We start from the raw sequence: 18,130 nt of genomic DNA, 5'->3' as shown, positions 1-18,130 counted from the left end.
TTAAAAAAGGATTTGATGTTCTCATTAGGAATAGGACATTCCGGGGTATAAAGATCAGCATAGAACTTCCTGAAGCAATCAAGTATATCTTCGGATCAATAGTGAGATATGCCTTGAGCATCCTTTACATGGGATATGTGAAACTTTTCTTTTTTAGTTTTCAAATAAGAGGCCAGCATTTTGCCAGCTTAATTTGATGTCGGATATGTTTTTGTTTTATATTTGAGTATCGTCCCCACGGCTAGTTCTGTAATTTCTTTATTGATTTTGAAATGTAGCGCCATGACCTGTCGGAGATTGGTCGTGGTAGAGTCTCTATAATAGCATTGTTCAGCTTGGGTAAGTTGAGAATAGATATCGTGGGATGGGATAGTCTCCAGGTATCAATAAGTACAGTTTCGGCTATACAATTCACAAATGACTTATGGGTTTTGTTAGTTTTAAACATACAACTAGATTTTCAATCTAAAAATTAGCACCAGGGCTTGATTTACATCTCCACACATAATTGAGTTGGTAAAGTTATTTTTGAGTATTGTTTTTTGATTGAGGTCCAGAAGGCGGGATCTGGTAAAGTGGGACCATAAATGTTTAAGATTGAGACTTGTGTTGAATCAATTAGTAGTTTTACCCAAACCCATCTTCAATTGGTGTCAGCATCTTAATGAAGAATTTTAATGGGTTGTCTTTTACTTATCAAAATGGCCAGACCATTCTTTTTGGATATTGCTGGACTAGAAATTCCCTCCTTTACCCAAAGGGATTTGAGCTTCATCGTTTCTTTGTTTGATAAATGAGTTTCCTGTAAACATGCTACTTATGGCTTAAATGTATTAAGGTAAGATAGAATTTTGCATCCCTTAATGGGATTCTTACATCCTTTGATGTTCCATGTAATACACTTAATCATTTAATCATATGCATAATGATAGACATGCATTAAATAGCTGAAGTACCATATCAATGTCAAATTAGCAGTGATGTAAGTTAAGACATATATACCCAAAGAGTGATACAGAAGGATAACACATTGGGGATACGGGATAGGTGAAGGGAGTTCGATCATAGACTGATCTCTAAAGCTATTCTTACTCTATTGCATATACTTTCTCAAACAGGACATAGGAAAATGAACAGGAGAGAAAAATGTAACAGTGATAGGTAAGACCTACTGGGTCGCCAAAAAGGAGAAAGAGCGACCACAGTGGAAGGAGGACGCTACTAAAGCGCCCACCTCAATTTGTTAGAGTGATTCGGTAAAGATTGCATTAAGTGAATAGTAACTAGTAAAGAGGATAGGAAAAAAAAGAAAAAAATCAGTACACGTTAGAAGGCCAAATTTTCAGGTAACAGAGGAGGTTGAAGTACTTGCGGGAGAGGATGTGTCCATGCCTTCGCCTTTGATGGATTGAATAAAGGTTTTAAGATCAGTTGGATCATCAAACAGCTGTACGACCCTCTTAGGTAACTTTAAAAGAGCATGGGTGATATAACCCATAGCGGATATTAAGCTGCTTTAGAAAAGGACGAAAGGATAAGAAAAGGTTTCTGCATTGGGCTGTGCTTCTGGCCACGTCTTGAGAGGTTAATATCTTGTTTCTATGCCATATGAGGGACTTGCGTTCCTTGGTAGAAGTTATAATGAGCTGAAGCTGAGAGTATTCCAAGAGGTAAAGTATGAGTGTTCTGGGTAATGGACGAGATGCAGTGGGAGCTGTGGATTGACCAATTCTGTGAGCGCGCTGTATATTAAGTACAGTTTCCAAGGATAGATGTAGGATGGCAGGCAGAAACTTTTGTAGGAACGCAACGGGGTCTGAGCCTTCAGAGCCTCCCAGTAAGCCTGAGATGCGTAGGTTATTGCGACTGCTGCGGTTTTCTAAATCTTCATTATGTTTTTGGAGCTCTTTGATGGATTTCTCCAACTTCTCAACTCTAGGGGATAGGTCTTCTATGACCCCAACTCTCCTCTCCACTTCTTCCATTCTGTTGTCAAATCCCAGCCACCTTTCATCTAGTTGTTGCAGTTTTATATTTGTAGTCTCGATAAATGGCTTCAAAGCTCTTATTTCTGCAAGAATAGTTGCAATGGCGGGATCAGAGATACTAAGTGGAGGTGGCGAGTCACTTTTAGGTCTTTTGAGATTCGTTGTGGAAGCGGTGGATTCTTTTACTGTGGATGTGCTTTTTTGATTTGTTTTATTGGTAGCCATGTTGATGATTGTAATTAGAGTCTTGAAAGTGCGCAGTTCAGAAAGATAAATATCCGTAGAACTATATAGGTGAATGCTGTGTTAGATTTGCTGACAGCGATCGTACGCTCCTTTGAGTTATAGTGGTGTCTATTTTAGGTTCTCTAGCTTCTCCCCATCTGCAATTATTAATTCCATATTGTATATTCTGTAAACCTTAAAAATGAAGGGGTCGAAATGACCTGACGGAGAATAATAAGGAGCAGATCACAAGTAATAAAGAGTATAGTAATGTCACTAAAGTGGAACGGAGCGGTGTAAATCTAATCTTGCCCATTACTATAGCTAGTTGAGAATTGGTCTAAGACTAGTCCTATATTGGTAATAGGATTTTAGGCCAGAACCGTTGATGTAGTAGGTTGTAAGAAGCAGAGCCAGCAGATATATCGTTGATGCTGTAGCACAAAGATGACAGCACCTATGTAGCCTGTGATGAGGCAGAGGGGTTAGGAGCTAATGATCAAGGCTATATACATTTTTGGATGTACTCAAGGAGAGAGCGGAAGGCAAAAGCAGCAGGTTTATATATATTATTTGTGCTGTATGAGTTGATGTTCGCTCCACTAACTAGACAGCATCAGAGAGGGTGATGTTTGTGCTGCTGGCTTTGAAAGGCTTTGGGAATATTTTCAGCCTAAGTAATCCTTAATTTGATCTCACTTCAACTCTTTTTTTCTACGCTTCCCTCCCCCTTTCCTCTCATTCAGTTAGTTCTAGCTCTCTTTCCTCTTCTCCACTGCCTTCCCCCCTCGCGCCTCACCTTCTTAACTTTTCTTCTTTTCCTTCCCCTCTCTTGTCAGTGTCCACTTCTTGCTCCTTTTTCCTCTCCCATTCCTTTGCCTTTTCCTTCCTTTCTTCTTTTCTCCTCCTGCGCCTCCTTGTCTCACTTCCACTCTTGTTCTTTATTGTGGAGGAGCAAGCTTATTACTCCTCTTTATCCGTTCTTTATTATCTTTTTTTTTTTTGACTGCTGTATTCTTGTCGCCACAGGTGGCGCTGGAGGCAAATTTCTTCTGTAGCGTTGCGTCGGCCCAAAGCCAGCGCATCACCTGGAATGCGACGCGGAACCTCTCCTTATGAGGGGCGGCGTGCACCCAGCACTGTACACGGGGCTGACTCCAAAGCTCTGCGCCCAGAGACAGCACGTTCCACACGGACAGGACCAGCACCGGAGGCCTACACCACAGCGCGGACCGTTGGCGGGACACAAAGGTAAGTAAATAGTAAAAAATGTAATGTTAACAGAAGCCACTCAATGCATTAAGGTGAGGCAGAGCGGCTCACTCAAGCAGCCCTCTTCTTCGGCGCTTAGCCACTCCCCCGTACCCTTTCTTCTGTTGATATGGGAGCTTCCAGTATGGCCGCCTCCTCCCCCTTCAATCTGGGAAGGTAAGTATTAGCCAAGTACCCCACAATCTCTTCCTCGCCTGGAGTATGCTCCGTTTTATATAAGGTCTCATAAAAGGAAGCAAAGGCCTCCTGGATGTCTCTATTGCCTCACCCCCTTTCCATTTCCACCACCCATCTTTTTGCCCTCTGGCCTCTTAATCTGGCCGCCAGGAGTGAGTCGGCTTTATCCCCTTTTTCGTTTAAGGAATTACAGATTCCGTATTATCTTCCCCTCCTCAAGTAGCTGTAGTTACTCCCGTTTACCCATGGCCTCCTTATCGACTGTTCCCTCCCCCATCCCCTCTCCCTGTACCTGCGCGCTGCTATCCAGGTTAAGTATCTCCTCCCTTAGTCTGTTCTGAATCAGACCCTGCTCCCTTTTCTTCCGCGCCCCCTCCCTAATCAGTACCCCCTCCAAGTTGTCTTCTCCGTCTCCATCAACGTCCTAATATCTACCTCCCCTGTCTGATTAGTGGAGAATAATTCCTCGAATTCTGGCCATCTCCTGTCTGAACACCGGATCCTTCCATAGGAACTCGTTGCATCCCCATTTGGTCCCCCGTGGGTTCATGCCCTCCCAGCCCCAGTCGAATTTCACCATTTCGTCGTCCGACCAAGAGGTCAGGCAATTTTCAGCGTTCAGCGCCTCCTCCCACAGGCCCCTTTAAGCATACATGTAATATATTCTAGTAAATGTTGCATGGGGTGGTGAGTCAAAAGTATATCTCCTCTCTGGAGGGTGAAAGTAGCGCCACATGTCCCACAGCCCATATAATTCCAGAGTCTCCTTGATCGCCCTGCGGCCTGGCCGCCCCAATACCTGAGCCCTACCATGGGTCCCCTACCTGTACAAGGTCACGTCTGCCCATATATTGAGTCCCCTCCATTGATGAGGTGTACCGAGCTCTCCACCCTTATTTTAGGGAGGATATTATTCAGAAATCTTAGTTGGCCGTGATTGGGTGCATATACTGTGGCAAATGTGAAACGCACCTTTCTAATGTTTCCGGAGAACAACAAGGCCCTCCCTTCCAAATCAGACTACACCTGCAACATCTCCATCTATCTTAAGGGCACTGTTATGTAAAATTCCCACTCCCACCCTCCTTACTGTGCCCGACCCCCAATACGCCTGAGCTGCCAGTCCACTGGGAATTCTTCTTTCTTCCCCCTTACAATATTTGGTCTCCTGGAGTAACATGACCTCCAGCTCAACCCAGAAAAATTCCCTTGCAACCAGTGACCTTTTAGTCAGGGAGTCAAGGCCCTTCACCCACATTTTAATATAGGCCTGTACTACACAAGTTGGTAGTGTGACTGAGCAGCCAGGCTTTTAGAGAGGTGTAATTTGAGCTTTAGAGCTGCACAATAAAAATCGGTAAATACAGGCATCCAAGTAAACACTTGGAGTTATAGTATACATATTTATATTATACACAAAGATATTTAAAGCATTCTTTTTTTTCATGGTTTAAAAAATCTTTATAAAAATGTCTCCATGTTAGTATAAAAACATTACCAGAATTATTTACATTTAAAACACTGCAAACATCCAATCTTAAAATATTACAGAAAAGAACATTCTTTAAAAAGCAGCAACTAATAGTAACATTAATCCCAGTTAGGATTCAATTCAAAAAGTGAATAAAGCAGGTGAGTAATTATTTTATATGTTATACATTTTTCAGCACCAAGGGTCACATCATTTGAGGTCAATAATAACACTTATTTTGCATCACATTTGAGTTATACGGGAGGGAAAGGTTAGGGTTAGATCAGAACATACTGCTATTCTACAAAAACAGATTCTCCCAAAGGGATGCAGGAATAGTGCTCAACAATTAAAACCTGTAAGGGAACAAGCAGTGCCAACGCAAATAGGTTCAGGAGGGGGCCTTTAGAGAGCCAGAATAGCCTAAGTCAATGGGCCAGTTCAAGTTTGTGATGCTCTCTTAGAAAAAGGTATTTAAATAAATAGTACTTCAAATAGAAAAATCACAGCACCTCAAGGAGTCATCTTGAAGAAGCACAAGCTGAAAGGGCAGTGCAAGTGAGTGGAGGTCAACTCAGAATAGGGTAAAATAGCACCCCCAAGATAGGAAGCACCACAAATGGCAAAATGTTGAAGTACCCCAAGCCCCACACTACCAGTGAACTGAACAATGTGTTCCAGCTGGATGCCTTCTGTTTGCAGTGCAGCATACCCTTGTTCCTGGTCACAGAGAGAGGCAAACAAATAGACAGACAGAGAGAGAGAGAGAGAGACTCAGTAGCAATTCTCCTTAATTCAGCTGCTTTTTGTGGTATTGGTGCCTTTTTCTCAGTGCCAAAGAAGAACTAACAACTCTGCTTAGAGGTTACTTAATCCCGGACTCTGATGAGGGGACTCTGGATGAAGATTTCCTGCTTCTGTAGGGTCCTCTGGATGCCCGATTCGCACTTTGGAAGACAATGCACTCGAAGATGGTCAGGGGTCCACGGCATTGGGATTCTGCAGCCATGGAAAGTCACAGCAAGTCAGGGATTGCACCAAAATAGAGTTGGTCTTGAGGCTAGTCGGTCCCACCAGCCTAAGGGAGGAAGTCGTCTGGTGCGCATGTTCCCAGTCCTAACGAAAATGGGGTCAGCACAGCTGCAGGGCTTCACCTGGCACTTTGGTGTCCTCCAGTGGTCGACTGCCTCTAGTCCCAAAAACCTCGCCTTTTAAGTAAGTTCCCATTCATTCAAGGCCCTAGGCGGTCTATCACACAGCAGGGTTTCTGTCCTCCAGGACAGCCAGCCGGCCAATTAGAAGTGGTTTCACTCAGGCACACCTAGAGACAAAGGACAGGGAGGTTTCGGGATCCTCCCTCACTTCCTGCTTTTTCAGACACACTGTAGACTGGGCAGGCTTCAGGGCTGAAGCCCACCAAAGGCAGACCACACAAACGACTCAAACTGATCCAAACACAGTAAAAGCCCAGAAGAAAAACAGACAAGAAATGGCGGAAAAAGAAGACGGGGGCCTTTTTGGGAAAATGGTCACCCTTGGGTGCTGTACTGCAGCTAAGGATTCTGCCCGATTCCCTTTCACACGTTTTGAGCATAGGGTAAGCTGGGATCTTGGAGCACAGTACATTCTCGACCTTCCCCAGCACGAGACGACCGTTCTACTTGAAGCCAACAGGGCCATCGATGGCCAAGTCTCGTTTCTCTTGAAAGACTCTTGCCTTCGAGGGCCTGATGTATTCAAATAAAACAAATGTTCCTTCAACAAAATCAAAGTTTGTTTCCTGGTTTTACTTAGGGTAAGGATTCTTCACCCCTGGGTCCCCCTCTTCCATGCACTGACCAATCTTTACATTCAGCCTCCCTCCCCTTGGTTCACTATGGCTTTTCCTTAATTCACAAATCTTAATGTCTTTTAAAACAGTTCCACTGGACATCCCTCTGCCGGGTTCACCTTTGTCAACGCACTGTTTCTTGGGACTTTAGACTTTGCCCCCTATTTGTCAGCATCCCTCTGCCGGGTTCACCCTTGCCAACTTCGCATTACATTTACTTGCTCTACAATTCTTAGGTCAAAGGCTTACGATTGTACAGGGATTTTGCTTGACCTCCTGTATAACCACTTTGACCCATCTTTGTGGCTCTCCTACAGCCTTCTGGTATCTGTAGTTACACTCAGACCGTGATCGACCAGTTCCTCAGAGCAGCACCAACGTGGTGCAGGTCCCCTTCTGCAGCTGGTCTCCCCTTTACAATTTTACAGTTCTTTGAAATTCTCCGACTTTGCCACTTTTATTCACCACAGCCCCGTTCTTATCAGCTCTCCCTTCGATTCACCGGCTGTAATGAACTACTTGGCTTTCCTCGTAACTGAAGTCAAGGCCGGTACCACGGAAGCAGGAGTCTCCCTCGCTCCAGCTTAAAAGCATTGATACACTCGGTGTACAGTTGACATCTGCTGCAGCACTTGGGCTATTGTCCTCGGTCTTGCAATTCTTTCTGTGGAGGTTTTGCTGGGTTTTGTCAAAAAGAGCAAGGTTGTGTCTTACCTTGTCAGCCTCTCGATATTTGCCACCTTTCTCCTCCTCTTGACCTGCCGGACCTGGATAGCTGTCTCGTCGTGCGGTCTGCCTTGCTCGTACTGTGCTCTCCTGCTCCACCCTTTTATCCCTGTGGGGAAGGGAAAGTGCCGTTGGGCCTGTGTGATTCTGGTCTATTACCTGACTTTGCCTGACCCTTGTATTGGGACATGTCAGGTAACTGTCTCTGGTGTTAGTCCGTTGTCTTGCATGTTGTGCGAACATGTAAGTGTTCGGAAAGAGGGGGGGTGGGGATGGTCAGTGTTGCTGACTGTCCTTTGGAAGAGGATGGGGGCGAAAAGGTGTTGAAGGAAGGGGGATACCGCGTCTCACCCAGTGTCCCACACCCGAGGGCCCCTCCCCATCCAGGTGATATGGCCCCACTGGTCCACCCCCAGGAACTCGATCCAATAGCGATGGCCATGTCCTGGCCAGCTGGACGACAGATCCTCGGGGCTAGCTAGGGAGACACCTTTAGGTTTCTCACACTCTGAAGTTAAAATTAAAAAGCCCAGAGTCCAGCAAAAGAGCTTTGGGGTGTCCAAGGTTAAAGGCAATTGGCACAGAAATTAAAATGTTTTCTAACAGGGTGAACAGGTTGGCTGTGCAAATGAAGAGAAACCTGGGGAAGGGAGACAGCCCCTGGGATTTGTGAACATTGTGCAAAGCTAAGAGAAGGAAGGCATCCTCTTGACCCCTGTGGAACATTGTTTTTGCACCTTTTGGAACTTTGTGTTATGATCTTGGAAAAGAACTATGAATAGCATGCTGAGAAGACAACCTTTTGCACCGTATATGGACTATTAGTGCGAGGGCTAGTTAGGGTTTTGACAAAACAGTGGATTTCTTTTCATTTTTGACATTGTGTTGAGGCAGGGAAACCCCTCTTAGTGTTAGGGAGGCCTTTCCCCAACCCTACTTAATTTGACTAAGAGTCTATAGCAACAAAAATGACATCTGTGTATCGATCTATCACTACTCCACCCTCAAAGGAGGCAGACCTTCACAGCTGTCTGAAATTTGCAGGTAATACAAGAAGGAGAGGAGAGAGGGCATGCAGAAGGGAGGAAGCAGGAATCAAAACATAGGCCGGGCAATGCTATACCGGTATTACAACAAGTGTAACATCATGAACCGGACAGAGCAGGGTAATGTATAAAAAGAAAAGTGGAAGAGGCAGCCCCATCCATAGCCGGAAAAGGAGGGTGCAGGATTTAAAAGGCCGAGAAGGGTCATAGCAGGGCCATAAATGGAGAAGAGCCACAGAACACCCCATAAGGGCAGACTAAAGTAGGTGACTGCAAACATGAGCACAGGTCTGCATCAGACAATCAGAGTCAAGAGGAGAGACCCACACCAAAGGGTCAAAAAGGTCCTTTCAGAGGGGAGTTCTGAACCCATTTCTGAACCCATTTCTGAAGCGATAATGGCTGTTCACATTCTTCAGGTGAGGGGAAAAGGTGAGTTCATGGTTGTTTTTTGGTTGAGAAACAATCGAACTTTAGCTCTTCGTGACTGGTGCTCAGGGGTTTCCAGTGTTCAAACATTCCCAGGACAACACCAAAAATGGGATCTCAGACATTCAAAAACCCTGCCAGATCTGATCTTGGCGCCCATGGCCCTCTCCCTTCCAAAGCAGGTAGAAGCCCTGACCATATCCTTATTGCAGACCGGGAACAAAGTTAAGCTGGGGAACTCCAACTAGATTTTAACATGGTGTCTTCTACAGCATCCCTTGGGATAGATACAGCATTCTGAATCCCACTATTCAGAATGTAGATATCTGCCACCAACTAATTAGCACAGATAGTAGACTGTACTAGGAGACTCACAAAGGCACATGAGAGGCCAAGATCACTCCAGGGGTACAAAGTCACTTCCTCATAATGCCATGGATGTTGATTTATCTGTGGAAAAAGTTGCTAAGCCAGTGAACCAAGGGAACTTGGGGGTCTCGCAACAGGTACAGGTTAGGGCTTTCACCTAGACACCTTCTGAATCAGAAAATAGAAGCAACCTTCACTATCAGAGAAAAGGACCCATAATGTTTCTGATGTTTGAGAAAAGGGGCTTTCCTGTACCAACATGAATACAACTGCATGCCTTCCCTTTTCTCCCAATCCGTGTGTTTCATTGGGTGTACATGGGAGTACTGGGATAAGGCAGGATCTACTGCTGATGGGAAGTTTAAGCCAAACTATGTGAGAAACAGTGGTGGGTGTAGTGATGCTTGACGCCTTTCAAAAAAGGTATGTGCAGAAGAGGTTGGCAAATTTTTTTGATCCAATGAGAAATAAGTACATCCACAGAAATCTCTTATACAAAGGGGAGAAATCCAAATATAAAAACAAATAGTGGAAGTAGTAGGAGAAGATGATCGCTGAATTCTACTGACAGGATAGAAAAAAAATAACAATTATTTTGTAATTGATGAATAGAGCATTCAAGAATACTAAAAGTCTTGAAGGAACAAGTTACTTACCTGTAACTGTTCTCCAGCATGGGTCTGGCATGGATTCACATGCTCACGAATATTCCCCGTCGTCAGGCTGGGAATCCTCGGTAAAGAAAAAAATCAGTATCAGTTTCGTTTCTGTTCTGTCTTTCTTATTAGTTACCAATCACTGATCTCTGGGTCATACTGCCCCCAGCCAATGACTGCCCTCTCCCTAAGCCCCACCTCTGGCAGCCATCCTCAGATTTGGTAGCACGCCAAGTGGCAGTATGACCAAGTGAAGAGCCGCAGAGGGGTAGGTGGGAGGGTTTGCATGTGAATCCATGCCAGGCCCATGCTGGAGAACAACAGTTACAGGTAAGTAACTTGTTCCTTCTCCAGCATGGGGTCTGACATGGATTCACATGCTCATGAATAAAATAATACATATCAGTATACACATGCACAACCACGGGAGGTGGCAACAGGCTCAATCTTAAGCAATACAACCACTCAACATTAAGCATCTCTTACCTCCTCTCCAGGCTCACCTTAAGCGAACAGGTTGCGCAGCACTGCTTGGCCGACCCTGGACTCCTCCCTGGAGTCCCGATCGACGCAGTAGAATCTTGTGAAGGTGTGCGCGACCTCCACGTAGCAGCCCTGCAGATGTCCAGCAGGGGCACACCAGACAGGAACGGCGTGGTAGCAGCGATCGGCCGGGCAGCTGTCAGTTTGCCAACCGGTGACAATGCATGATGCAGCCGGAGAGCCATCTGGAGATGGAAGTCTTCGAGAGAGCCTTCCCTTGATTCACAAACCCAAAGTTCACAAACAGTGGTGACGTCTTCCGAAAACTCTTCGTGCGGTCCACGTAGAACTTCAGCGCTCTAGCTACATCCAGCGAGATCAAAGTCCTCTCGGCCGGCGTCGAAGGCGAGGGAAAGAAAACTGGTAACACCAAGGGTTCGTTGAGATGGAAGTCCAACGGCACCTTGGGCATGAAGCAGGGGTGCGTCCACCCTCGTGTCATGAAAAGTCAAGTATGGAGGCTTGCAAGATAGGGCCTGAATCTCTCCCACTCGTCGTGCAGAGGTGATGGCCACGAGGAACGCTGTCTTCCACGACAGGAACTTCAAAGGCGCCGAATGCATAGGCTTGACTGGGCCCCCCCCCCCCATGAGCCTGGTCAGCACCACATTAAGCTCCCACGCCGGGGCAGGAGCATTCACCGGCGGGAATGATCGGAATAGTCCCTTCATGAATTCCTTCACCAGGCGATGGGACCACAAGGACGGCCGTCCCTTCGTCCTAGTATATCGGGAGATGGCAGCCAGAAGAATTTTTATGGAGGCGTGAGCCAGTCCAGCCTTGGCCAGCGTTAGCAGGTACGGCAGCACTTGAGTGGCCGTAATTCGCAGAGGATTGATCTTCTGTGCACGGCACCAGACAGAGAACCTCTTCCATTTACGACTAACACTTGAGAGTCGAGGACGCCCTGGCCTTTGCAAGAACCTCTCTGCAATCAGCCGGGATATCGTACCCTCCAAACTCTAGTGCTGCAGGAGCCAGGCCTGCAAGTTCAGCGACTGTGGGTCGTGGTGGAGAATGGCACCTCCTTCTCTGGAGAGAAGATCCGCGTCCGCCGGCAGCCGGCAGCCTGACTGGCGGGGACGTTGACAAGTCCAGAAGGTCCGAGAACCAGACCTGCCTCAGCCACGCCGGTGCGACGAGGATCTTCCTGCACCTGGACTTCTTGAGCTGGTTGATGAAGCGGAGCAGCAACGGCAATGGAGGGAACGCGTATAGAAACATGCTGTCCCAAGGGAACGAGAAAGCATTGCCCATGCTCCTCGGCTGTGGGAACCTGCTGGCGAACCTCTGGCACTTGGAGTTTGTCGCCGTCGCGAACAGGTCGATCTGGGGTTTGCCCCATCGTTGGAAGAGTCGATCCACTTGATCCTAGCGCAGTTCCCACTCGTGGCACGAGCGCAGCTCCCTGCTGAGTGAGTGGCGATGGTGTTTTTTATTCCTGTCAGGTGGAAAGGAACCAGAAACATCCCCTGGACGATGGCCCAGTGCCACAGATCCTCGGCCTCCTTTGATAGGGCTGGGGATCTGGTGCCCCCCTGCTTCCGTATGTAGAACATCCTGGTGGTGTTGTCGGTGAAGATCCTCACCACTTTGTCCTTGAGGGACGGGAGGAACGACTTGAGCGCCCAGAACACTGCTCGGAGCTCCAAGATGTTGATGTGAAGAGACCTCTCCTCCGGGAGCCAAAGGCCTCTTGCGTGGAGGTCTCCGGTGTGGGCCCCCCAACCCTCCAGCGAGGCGTCTGTAGTCACCGTCTCCTGAAACACCGGGGTTTGAAAGTCCGTACCTGTCGTGAGGTGAGCCTGGGTGCCCCACCATAGGATCGCCCGACGGAACTCCTCGTCGAGGGGGATCCTGTCCTCGAAGCAGCCCCTCGCCTGAAACCAGCAGGCGTTGAGGAACACCTGTAGCGGACGCATCCGAAGTCTGCAAAGGGGCACAAGGGAGATGCCTGAAGACATCATCCCGAGAAGGGACTTGATGGATCTCACCCTGGCCAAGTCCGTGGCTAACAGGCGCCGCACCTTGCCCAGGATGGTCTTGGTCCTCTCCTCTGAAGGGGAGGCCAATTGCTCCACTACATCGAGCTTCGCCCCCAAAAACAGTGCTACTTGCAATGGAACCAGGTGGGATTTGGGGTAGTTGATGGCGAACCCCAGCTCTGTGAGCAACCGGACAGTCCTCGCCGTATGATCGACGGCGAGTTCCCTTGACCTTGCCCGGATTAGCCAGTCGTCCAGGTAGGGGTAGACGTGGATGCCCTGCAGGCGCAGCCGCGCCGCCACTGGTGCCAGGCACTTGGTGAAAACCCTGGGTGCCGACTTTAATCCAAACGGTAGGGCTCTGAATTTGTAGGGGTGGCCCTGAACCACAAACCTGAGGAACTTCCTGTGCCTTTTTAGAATGGGGATGTGGAAGTAAGCATCCTCCAGGTCCAACGACGATCGGAAGTCGCCTTTTTCCAGCTGTCCCAGCATGTGCTGTAGGGTGACCATCCTGAATTTCTGCGCCTTGATTTATTTGTTTAACCGACGCAGGTCAAGGATGGGGCACCAACCGCCTGTCTTCTTTCTGACAAGGAAGTACCTTGAGTACACTCCAGAGCCCCGGAGCCTCCTGGGGACGAGCTCGATGGCACCTTTCTTGAGCATCGCCTTTACTTCCAACAGCAGTTGAGGGACGTGATTCTCCTTCCTGGCCACGGGAGGAATGCGAGGGTACTTCTTTAGGAATTCCAGCGAGTGCCCATTGGCCAGGGTGTCCAACACCCAACGATCGGTGGAGATGGACTCCCACACTCTGACGAACTTCGTCAGCCGGCCTCCCACCGGGGTGCTTCGGTGGGGGCCCGACAACCCGGCCGGGTCAGTCTTGCTTGGAAGCAGCCTTGTCGCCTTGGCCTCTTTGGCGATGACGGTGGGAACCCCCTTGCTTGCCGCAACCTCTGTAGGCCTCCTGGGAAGAGGCGCGGGCTGCCTGGCGGTAAGTGGAGGAGCCTCAGCTGGATCCTTTGGAGGCACCCTGTCTGCCTCCGGGGCTCCGAAAGGGCCGTCGCTGCTGAAGCACCAAGGGCCCGGGCGTCTCCGAGTCGGTCTTGATGGCCTGTAGAGACTCATCCACAGCCTTACCAAAGGGGTTGTTGCTGTCGAACGGCATGTCCAACACTCTGGTCTGGACGTCCTGGCGAAAGTCTGTCGCCTTGAGCCATCCTCGTCGGAGGCAAACTCTGTTGCCCAGTTGGCGAAATCCAGTATCGGCAATGTCAGTCGCCACCGTTATGGCGTGATCCGACGCCACCTCGCCCTCCTGCAGAATATCTAGGGCCTCTGCCCTTTTGTCATCAGGCAGGAAATCCAGCAGGGGAGCTATCTTGAACCAGAGCTCCCTGTCGTAGCGGGCCACGATCGCTAAGGCATTGGCCGCCTTAATCGTCGCCGCCGACGAGATGACTCGTCCCATAGAGTCCAACTTCTTGCCCTCGCTGTCCGGCGGGGAAGTGGAAGTTGAAGCCGCCGCGCCTGCTGCCTTCTTCTTAGCCGCTGCCGAGACGACCGAGTCCGGCGTGGGCTGGGCCCTGAGGCACAAGGGAGCGGCATCGGGGACTCGGTACTTCTCCTCGTACCTATCCCTCTTGGCGGGTGTCGTGGCAGGGTTCTTGGGGACAGCAAGCCCCTCGTCCCAGATGTCGTCGAGTAAAGGCACCGCGAGGACCATCTTCCTCTTAGCCTCTCGTCGTTGGTACAGAAACCCCTCCTTTTTCTGTTCTTCAGGGCAGAGCTGGAAGAGCTCGGATGCCCTGGTTATCATGGCGTGGAAAGAGCCAACCTTGTTGGCTGGGAATGCCCGCAGGTGGGGGGGGGGTGGCGATGGGATGTCCGCTGCGTCATCGTCCGTCCCTGTATCCGTCGCCATATCCTCTCCCGGCGAGGGGGATGAGGGGTCCACCGGTCTCGCAGGCACGACAGGTCCAGCGGGGTGGACTCTCCTCCGCTTGTTCAGAGGGCTTCCCGACGGGCCTGGTTCTGGCTCCTCCGTCGGGGTGCGTGGTCATCTCGTACTTATCTCGGTACATAAGGATTGGATTGCCAACAAAATGGCCGCCGAGCTATCCTGGGGCTCGGGCAATGGCTGCGACGGACGGGATGGCCGCTCCACTGGGCCCCGTTCGTCGTGGCTATCTTCGATCACGTCAGCAAGGACCGTCCCCTGGGATCGAACCTTCTCTAACTTCTCGTTGAGGTTTATGAACCTCTTGTTGAGGCCCTTCTCGGTCTCCACCAGTTCCTCCTCAGAGGCTGACTCCGAGTCTGTAATGGCCACCGAGCCCCCCCCCCCTCTTTTTCAGCGAGGGGCTTCACGGGGGTCTTAGCGATGGGCTGGAAAGAGGATACCTTCCGCGGCGGCAGGGATACTCTGGGCCCAGAAGCCGTTTCCAGTGGCGTAGTCTCAGCTGGCTCCGCCAGGGTCGCAGCGACCACTTCGGTAGAGGCCTTAGCCGGGTGGATCAAAGCCCTCGCCACCTTAGGTGCGTCCTGGGCCTTCGCCTTGGGGGGAGGGTCAGCGCCTCGCTCCCCCTTCGAGATCGACCAGGTCTGCTCCAGCAGCCTACCTGGGTTCTCGGACTTCCTCTTCCCCGAACCAGAGCGCTGGCTCGTGGTCGAACATGCCGGGAAAGTAACGCCCTGCTTGGCAACCTTTCGGCGCTCCCGGAGCCTGCTGACTCGCAGTGCTTGGCCTTCTGTTGGGCCCCCGTCGCCGGGGCGCCCTCAAAGGACTTAGAAGCCCGCTCAGACTTCTTCTTCACGTGCGTCTTGTCCCCATGGAGGCAGTAGAGTCATCGCAAATGCTCGTCCTACTTGAAAACGTTATATAATCCGCATCCAGGGAAGTTCCTGAACACCTTGGATCCTGGCGTCGAGCTCCCCTTGTCCTAGGCCATGTCCTTTGAGGTAGGCCGCAGATCTTCCGGAATCCTCCAAGAAGTGTAAACTCGACGAAACTTCCCCCCTTGAGGGGCGTAGAAGAATTCCGAAACGGGTCCCCGTTATCGGAAGTAGAAACGGTGGCGCTTGAGGCTCGATTAAAACGAAAAAATTAGAAATTCTCCTGAAAAAGCGTGAAAACGCAGTAAAAAACTCGAGAGCTAAACACGAGGACTCCCAACACTTGAGCGTGTGGTAAAAATCTGAGGATGGCTGCCAGAGGCGGGGCTTAGGGAGAGGGCAGTCATTGGCTGGGGGCAGTATGACCCAGAGATCAGTGATTGGTTACTACTAAGAAAGATCAGAAACAAAACTGATACTGATTTTTTCTTTACCGAGGATTCCCAGCCGGACGACGGGGAATATTCATGAGCATGTGAATCCATGCCAGACCCCATGCTGGAGAACATTTAGAAACACAAAAATAAGATGCCACTGGTTAGTGGTTCTGGCTCAATGAGGCATGCTAGCCCTGTGATTTCAGTTGTACTTGCATCTCTGGGCAGGTCCCCGCCAGCTTGGGAGGAGCTGGACAACACACCAAGAATAATTCTAGCTGTAGAGCTGCCAGTTGGCATACTCTTTCTGAGTTTGGTTTCAAATCCATCTCCATCAGAAAGAATCCAAAACACAGACTTTGTGCTATATTTTGGGACAGGAGTATAGCATGAGAATGATCATCTCAGGAAGAAACGACTCACCCTGTGGGAGTGTGGCAGTTTGGCCCCCACAAAATCAGGTGGCGAGGAGGCCATGGGGGAATGGAGAAGCTCAGGCGCCAGGCTGTCATTAGCAAATTTCATGCATTCCTCCAGGGTGGTGATAAACTGGCTGCAGGTGATCTGAAGCAGGGAGGATGCGTCACTGATTTTCTGAAGAAAAAAAAAACAATGTAAGCATGTTTAGCAATGCAGAATCGAGGACAAAGGCAATGGGCTTTGTATGCACGCTATCCCAAAAATGACAACCTTAATTACAGTCACCCAAAGAGCCATGCTGTTACATCTGTTTCAGGTATTACGCCCCATTACAAATCATACCAACTACTGCAACAGTACTCACATACTTGTGATGCATATTATGTAAAAACTATTCCCAACCCATGTGGGGAGGGAAGAGTGGGAGGGAGAAGAGGTGTGCTGTTGGATAGACAGGGGAAAGGAGGATAGAGGGGCAAGAATGATAGAGGGGCAAGGAGGAGAGTGCAGGCACAGGAGGGTTAAGAGGAGAGGGAGAAGAGACAGGGCTGCAGTGTATGAGTGAGAGGGGGTACAGTGTGACATGCATGGCGAGAGTATGAGCGACCATGAGCAAGACGGTCTGTGCCAACCATTAAAAAAACATTCTTGCATCCCCAGTAGTTGTAGTAGCTTCCTCCCAGTCTTCTTTCAAAGAAAATTCTTGGAACCAGTGTCTGATCACAGCCAACGCCTCCCCCTGTTCATTCGGATACCTACTCCTCAATATCATCTGGTAGCTTATTTGTAGATTTACTCAAGGCGATGCTCCATACCCATCTGCCCACCCTCTAAAAGGCATGGGCTATTTATTCAACCCTGTGGACCCTTTTGCCTGGCTGCAAGTCTATACCTCTGCATCAGTTTTGGTCCCATCCTCTTGCACACGCGTGGCCTGTTGCACCTCAAGTACCTGCTGAGTCAACAGATCACAAAACAACCGCAACTCAGAGATTTTCCGACTCAAAGACTCGCTGCCAAGATGAACTTCTAAGGAGAGAAATAAAAAATATGAAGACATGCTGAGAGGAGAAAGTAAAAAAACGGAAAAGAATACAAATTCGATTTGTTGAGCCAGATACCCAGGGAGATCAGGAGTGCCAAATACTATGAATAAAGAACCAATGCACAGGTTCATCATGGGGTATTTTTACACTGCTGCAGTCACCACTGTAGTCTGTTGAAGCTTGCGAGTGTCAAGTATAGTTACCACGCCAAGGGTATACAGATTTTGGTCTGCAAAAGAATAGAAAATGGCAGCAACGGAGGGGAAAAACATGGTAAGAAAGTAGTGTAAGAGAAGAGGTTTCTTTTTGCTGCTTTTCAACCTCATTCTTGGGAGTATTTTTGCTGTCTTTTCTGGTTTTTCTTGACACTTTTGAAAGTAAGGCGAGTTTACCACCCCACCTTACTCTGTAGCTTACTTCTTAGCAAAACCATTGGCAAGTACAATTCAGGAGTCACCCCACACCCTCTCCTTATTTCAATCTTTTATGTAGCACTGATAACTATTTAATTGATACTACTGCAAGGGGACCATGCCCTCCCCACCCATTTCTTTTTCTATGAAGTTTTTTTGTTCTTTGACAATGATTTCCTAACTGCCTGGTGCCAGGGTACTTATTTTTGTATGTTAACTGTGCACCACCGTGGAACTTTATGTTAACCAGAAGTG

General features: G+C 48.9%; 1 protein-coding gene across 1 annotated transcript in view; it reads right to left on the bottom strand.

The window, feature by feature from the left end:
• Positions 1–18,130, bottom strand: part of LOC138582209 (pleckstrin homology domain-containing family A member 3-like) — a 274,067-nt gene that overhangs the window by 168,403 nt on the left and 87,534 nt on the right. The window contains exons 4-5 of the mRNA XM_069653285.1: positions 17,309–17,445; positions 16,420–16,590 (exon numbers count right to left, since the gene is read on the bottom strand). Coding sequence (XP_069509386.1) covers positions 16,420–16,590; positions 17,309–17,445 — 308 coding nt within the window. The remainder of the gene's footprint in view (positions 1–16,419; positions 16,591–17,308; positions 17,446–18,130) is intronic.

This window comes from Ambystoma mexicanum, chromosome 3q (assembly GCF_040938575.1).
Source record: "Ambystoma mexicanum isolate Mex_15411 chromosome 3q, UKY_AmexF1_1, whole genome shotgun sequence".
NCBI lineage: Eukaryota > Metazoa > Chordata > Amphibia > Caudata > Ambystomatidae > Ambystoma > Ambystoma mexicanum.
The sequence above is the reverse complement of the archived record's forward strand: the minus strand, read 5'-3'. Positions and strand labels throughout refer to the sequence as shown.